Source organism: Dictyostelium discoideum (assembly GCF_000004695.1).
Source record: "Dictyostelium discoideum AX4 chromosome 5 chromosome, whole genome shotgun sequence".
Taxonomy (NCBI): Eukaryota; Evosea; class Eumycetozoa; order Dictyosteliales; family Dictyosteliaceae; genus Dictyostelium; species Dictyostelium discoideum.
In genome coordinates, this window is record NC_007091.3 from 2,571,379 (window position 1) to 2,578,277 (window position 6,899).

Sequence of the window (6,899 nt, forward strand, 5' to 3'; positions counted from 1 at the left end):
GATTTGATTAAAACTATTACGTATGTTATTTTCTTTTTTTTTTTTTTTTTATATTTTATTATCCCATTTCCTAACATTTTCTTTTTTTTCATCATTTAAATAATAATGATAATAACAATATTAATAAAGTGAACATAAAGAACAAAAAAAAGAACCATTTTATTTACAACATGCAATTACATTTCATAATAGTATTAATAGAGATAAAAGATGTATTTTAGCTTATTTAAATGAAAGATTGAATAGAATTAAAGAGTACAGGTGGAGTTCAGGTCAAAGTTTATTACCAGATCAATTAAAAGAGAGATTATCACAAAATGAAATTCAATTCTTTTCAGAATATGATAAAATTTTAACAGAATACAATTCAAAGGTTGGTTTAGATTTAACAATTGATCCACAACCACCTAAAGAATTATATATTGAAGTTAGAGTAATTAAAGAACTTGGTGAAGTAGTTTTAAACTCTGGATGTACTGTAAATTTAAATTTAAATACAACTCATTTTTTAAAAAGATCTGATATTACAAATCTTGTAAAAAATGGTTCACTTGAACATATAATTTAAACAAATAAATAATACACACACACACAAATATTATTATTTTTGTTTTTATTTTTTTTTACTTTTATTTTTATTTTTTTATTTTTATTTTCTTGAATCGTTATCATTTGTTATTACCAGTTTTAAAATAGATTTGAATTTTTTTATATCATTACTAGAGTAGATAGTATCTTGATTACCAATTGATGAAGGAGGTAATTGAAGTATACCAGTTAATAATCTTTTACAATGATGGCAATATTCTTTTTTCGAAAGTTGTAGTTGTTGTTGTTGATGAGGATTAAGATGAAGATTTGGATTATCACTTGAATTCTTTTTAAAGATTAAACAAGAACAAGTGAGTTTTTCATCAATGATCATGGTTATAGTTGAATTATCAGATTTTACAAATAATTTAATACCATCATTTTTATAATTTTGAACTGCGATTAGAGTGTTTTCATTCTTGCTATAATTATCGACCCTTGTTAAAGATTTACCATTAACTGTAGAGATTGGATAAGGAGATGAAGGATCTTGTAATTCATATTGATCTTCACCCTCTGTTATATATTCGTCACTAAAACTTGGACTATAGAAATCTTTTTCCATGATATCTAAAAATGTTTTTAATTTCGATTCGAAAAAGTCTTTTTCTAAATGACCATTTGTTAAGGGACAAACTTTTTTTAAACTTTGACAAAATTCATTTCTAATCGTTAAGAAACCATTAACAACCACCAATGGTAATATTAAAGTTGAAAAATCTGGGAAATCGTGCTTTAATTTTTCAACTAAATCTCTATATCTATCGATTGAATCATTTTCAACTTTTTTAACTTCATTTTCACTGTATACACCATCTCTTGATGGATCAATAACTGAAATATCAATAATTGCAATCATTTTACCATTTTCTTTTTCAAATAAATTTGGTGTTAATTGTGGTATATTATTATTATTATGATATTGTTGAGGTATATGTTGTTGTTGTTGTTGTTGATGCTGTTGCTGTTGTTGTTGTGGTGGTACTAAAAATAATAAGAAATCAGGTGTTACTCTCCATTCTAAAGTTGGTGTATAAAATAATTTTTCATATTTTTCAGTGATTGGATTTATAAGTTTATATTCAATAGGTTCATATTTTGATTTAACCTCTTGAGTGAAATCATGTGGGAATTGAGTTGCATTTGTAATTTCAATTGAATGTAATAATTTGAATCTTGGTGAACTATATTCTAAATGAAATTTCTCTTTAAATTTAGAATCCAACCAAATTAATATCTCCCTTGCAATGAATTTACTAATTTGATTATGAATTGATAATCTTGATGTGAATTTATAGATATCTTTCATACTGACAGTTCTAGCGATTTCTTTAGTATGAAGTGTGGTCTCCTCTTTAGTATGAAGGAAAACCAATTCTACAATTTCCAAATCCATAGTTTGAATAGCTTTTGCTAGACTATTGGTTGGCATTGGTTCGAATCTATTTTTACATAACCATTGAATAGCTTTTAAACTCCTACTTTCAATTGCATTAATTAGGGAGAAACTTGCAACACCATAGAAATTTTGATGAATCATTTCCATGATCTCAATGTTTGCATGTTTTGCTGCCCAATCCATTGATTCGGTGAATACTCTATGTTTAACTTTGAAATAGGGAGGATTTCTCTTTGTGATTAATCCTTCCAATAAATGTTTGAAAGTTCTACTTTGATTACCTTTTGCAGCATATTCAAAACATTTAATTGTAACATCAAATAGTTTAAGTTGATCATCATCCGCTAATATCTCTTGAATCTTTAAATTTAAATTTGGTGATGATGATTGACACATTGCATCGAAAACCGATGAAAGGTTAACACCTCTAACACGTAGATGCTCCAATACCATTAAATTACCTTTACTTGCAATTTCACATAATAACTCTTTAGTTAATTCATATGGTTGTTTAACTCTATCCTCTAAAAAGAAAACACAATCCATATGACCATTTAATAATGCACCATTCATTGCTTTTGTCGTACAAATTTGATAATCTTTAAATTTTTTATCTGTTAAATCTAATAAATGTAATTTTTTTTGATTATTATTATTATTATTATTATTATTATTTGATGTTGTTGTTGTTGTAGTTGTTGTAGTAGTTGTTGTAGTTGTAGTTGTAGTTTGATTTGTTGATTTTTTCTTTTTCTTTGATTTTGATTTTGATTTTAAAGTTGGAATGTCCTCAATTGAGAATCTTTTTGGTTGTATATTATCATTGTAGTGAATGATTTTAACTAAGAAAAAGAAAAGAAAAGATAAGATTTTAATAAAACCAAATGTTGAAGCTAAATCTAAAGCTTGTGGAGATATTGGTTTATTTTTATGTGCTAAATAAACTACAACATCGTAATGACCATTCTTTGAGGCATTGATTATTGCATTTTCAGTGCAACCCTCATTTCTGTTGTTCATTAAGAATTTGACGATATTGAGATGACCTTTTTCGGCTGCTTTATCCATCGCATTCGTTGTTACTAACCAATTACCCCAACTTAATGAATTCTCCCATGAATGTAGAGTTTTTAAAATTTTATAATAACCACCTTCACAAATTGCATCGATTATATCAATTGTGTTAAGGAAAACATTTTGACATGAATCCAATAGGAAATCCAATAATTTTTCATTACCTGCTGATCTTGCTATTGTACATAGTACATATCCATTCACTGTGTTTAAAATTTGTGAAAATTGAATTAAATCGAATTTCAACGAGAATTCAAATTTGTCTAAAAGTAATGAAAAATATCGATTTCTAACCATCCAAACGCTGTTGGTAATATCGTCATAATAAAGTGTACGAAACATTCTTTTATCTCTTATAAAACCAATTATATGTTCTCTTAAAACTTTACTATTCCAAACTTTACGAAATAAAAAATCGCAATCCCTATTTTCTTTTACCTTTAAAACCATATTGTTTTTTATTCCATCTTTATTTTCACTTTTTATTGACCCTTTATTTTCATTTTCATTTTTAATTTCTTTAATTTTTTCTTTTTTTTTTTCTTTTCTATTTTTTTTTTTTTTTTTTTTTTTAAAAAAATTTAATGTTATTTACATTAATTATTAAATTAATAAAATTTCTTTCTTTTTTTCTGTTTTTTTTTTGTTTTTAAAAAAGTGAAGAAAGAAAGAAATAAAGAAGAAAAAAACAAAAAAAAAAAAGAAAATAAAAATAAAAAATTTAACTTACTCTTCTTGTTCTATATCTAATTCTTCATTATGGTTAAGATCTTTTAAAACGTATAAAGAGCATGTATAATTACTTTGTTTAATTTTATATTCTTCAACACTATAGCTATCAAAAAAGATGACTATAGTTTTTGAAAATTGTGTTTCCATTTTTTAATGGTTAATAAAAAAAAAAAAAATTTCATAAAAAAAAAAAATTTTGAAATTTTGAGCTTTTAAAAAAAATAAATGAAATAAAATCAAAAAAGGTTTAATAAAATAAAAAAAACGTATTAAAATAAAAAAATTTTATTTTATTTTATTTTATTTTTATTTTTTTTTTTTTTTTTAATAATAAGAAATAATTTTTCAAATGATAAAACTAATAAGTTTTTAAAAAAAAAAAAAATCAAATTTTTTTTTAATTTTTTTTTTTTTTTAATTTAATTTCAGTTTTCACTATTATCCAAAATTTAATATATTAAAATCCGTTTGGCGTTTCATGAAACACATTGTTGTGTTTTTTTAGGAAATTTTTTTTAAAAAAATAAAAATTTTATGTGAAAATTTGTGGGAAAATGATTTAAAATTCAATATCATGCACCAATAAATAATTATCATTTGGAATCAAAGGAGGTTATCTTAATCTACTTAATGGACCATCTGGTTGTTGGCATGAATTTGAGTTAATATTAAATGAAATATTCGTTATATTAAATATTTTTTAATTTTACTGTAAATGTTAAAAAAAATAAAAAAATTTTTTTTTTTTGACTTGTAAAATATAATTTAAATAATTTTTTTAATTATCATTATCATAAAAATAAAACAAATTCACATTTTTTTTTAGATATTTATCATTGAATTACCAATAGCATTATAATAACATATGTTTTTAATATGGATATCGAAATTAAAATTATTTATTTATTTTGAAAAAAAAAAAATAAAAAAAAAACAGAATAATTAAAAAAAAAAATAATTAAAAAAAAATTTTATGGCATTGTAAAAACCATTGGACATACCAAAGAGCTAAAAAAAGGAAAAAAAAAAATAAAATAAAAGTTTAATCCTCAACTTGGACTAAATCAAATTTGTCAAATCGATTTTGGAAAGACCCCCTGTCTGAAATAATTAATATTTTAAAAAAAAAAAATTTCTTTATTATTTATAAAAAAAAGAATTCTTTTTAAATATTGTTTTGATCAAATTTAAACTTCAGAAGAATTTGAAACACTTATATTATTGGAATCAGATATTTGAACATCGATTGTATTTGAATAATGAGTTGAAATATGAGTAACAGATAAAGCCAATTCATTGGCACCATTTGAACTACCACTAGAACCTTTACTACTATCTGAGCCTACCATTGACTCTGGATAACCTAATAATAATCTAATCTTTCTACAGGTTTCAGATCTACCAAAAATAATTAATGCAGCATAACAATTGATTAATTCAAGAGCAAAGAAACCAATATTAATCCAATCTTCAGCATCTGAATCTCTTCCAATGGTAACATAAACAATATTGATAACCCAAAGTACAATACCAAGAAAAGATGTAACACCAATGAGACCTTTAACTTTTGAAACAAGCATTTCATCATGTTGAGTCCTATTCTTATTGTGGTAAACTTGTTTTAAAATTTTAAAACCAAAGAAACCAAGTGATCCAGTAATTAATGCGGCTGAACAAATGAAATATAATCTCCAAGTTGTATCGATAACTTTACTATAACTACCATCAACCAATACTATAACTCCGATTGTAGTATAAAACACCAATGACATAATAACATTACCAATTATAATTCTATCAACAGTTGCAACTCTCTCAAAATGTACACGTTTATCCATATATACAACTGCTAATTTCATTAAAAGTAATACAATAAAAAAGAATTCCATTGCAAAAAATTGTACACTCCATCCATAAATAATACATACAATTTTATTAAGATGTGGTGCTTTAGTATTAAATATCCATGCTAATATACCTGTTGCAATTCTAACTAAAAATAATATTAAAGTTAATTTAATAATAAAATAAAAAAAAATAAAAAAAAAAATCAATTGTATTACTTACATAAAATTGCTATCATCATACTAAAAAATACCAGAAATGGAATTGATTTTAAGTACATCCTTTTTAATTTTTGATTCAATTTTTTAGATTTTTGAACTTCAATATAAATATGATATAAAACTATAAATAAAAGTGGGACATACCACATACCTTCTAAAAAATATATCCACGCCCCTCTTATTTTTTCTTGTACCATTTTATTATTATTTTTATTATATTTTTATTAATATTTTTTTTTAATTATTAATGTTATTTTTTTTTTTTTTTTTTTTTTTTTTTTAATATTTTTATTTTATTTATTTTTTTTAATAATTATTTTTATTCTATTTGTTATTTTTTTTTTATTTTTTATTTTTTCTATTATGATTAATTAAATTTATTTAAAAATAAAAAAAAAAAAATCAACTGACCATGTTTTTTTTTTTTTTTTTAACAGTTTTTAGGATAATATTTTATTTTAATTATTTTTATTTTTTATTTTATTTTTTTTACAACCTTTATTTTTATAAGGTGGAAACTAAGATATTTTTTTTTGGTTGGAGTAAAAAACCATTGCAGAAAAATATCTTTAAACTAAAAATAAAAAAATATGAAAAACATGAAAAATAGGACACGGATGCTTTTTTATTTTTTTTTTAATTTTTTTTTTTTAAGATATTTCCCGCATTATTTGAAATTCTTTTTTTTTTTTTTTTCATAATCAAAAAAGAAAAAAAAAAAAAAAAAAAAAGATATTTTAAAAAAAAAAAAAAAAAAAACAAAGGAACTAATCAAAAACAAACATTAAAAAAAACAAATTTATAATTTTCACCATTGTTAATGGCAGGGGGGGCCTTTTTTTTTTTTTTTTTTTTTTTTTGGAAAAAAAATTGGCGGAAAAAAAAATTTTTTTTTTTTTTTTTTTAACCCTAAAAAAAATAAATTTTTTTTTTTTTTTTGCGCGAAAAAAAATTTTTTTAAAAACAAAAACCCCTTTAAATCCCAAGCCTTTTCTTTGGCAAAAGGTTTTTTTTTTTAAATTTTTTTAAATTTTTTT

General features: G+C 22.5%; 3 protein-coding genes across 3 annotated transcripts in view; 1 reads left to right on the plus strand and 2 right to left on the minus strand.

Moving 5' to 3' along the window:
- The window catches only part of gins1 (GINS complex subunit 1), a gene marked incomplete at both ends in the record, with an annotated part of 779 nt that extends 211 nt beyond the window's left edge, over positions 1-568 (plus strand). Inside the window, 2 exons of the mRNA XM_631228.1 lie at positions 1-20; positions 130-568. The exon at positions 1-20 is cut by the window's left edge and continues 48 nt beyond it. Of these exons, the coding sequence (XP_636320.1) occupies positions 1-20; positions 130-568 (459 nt within the window). The remainder of the gene's footprint in view (positions 21-129) is intronic.
- Positions 569-649: 81 nt separating this feature from the next.
- On the minus strand, positions 650-3,943 carry DDB_G0289273 (hypothetical protein; the record flags this gene model as incomplete). The annotated part of the gene is made up of 2 exons (XM_631229.1): positions 650-3,611; positions 3,795-3,943. 2 exons carry the CDS (start codon positions 3,941-3,943, stop codon positions 650-652), a joined length of 3,111 nt encoding a protein of 1,036 aa, XP_636321.1.
- Positions 3,944-4,983: 1,040 nt separating this feature from the next.
- DDB_G0289275 (hypothetical protein) lies at positions 4,984-6,059 on the minus strand (the record flags this gene model as incomplete). The annotated part of the gene is made up of 2 exons (XM_631230.1): positions 4,984-5,789; positions 5,864-6,059. 2 exons carry the CDS (start codon positions 6,057-6,059, stop codon positions 4,984-4,986), a joined length of 1,002 nt encoding a protein of 333 aa, XP_636322.1.
- Positions 6,060-6,899: the final 840 nt, after the last annotated feature.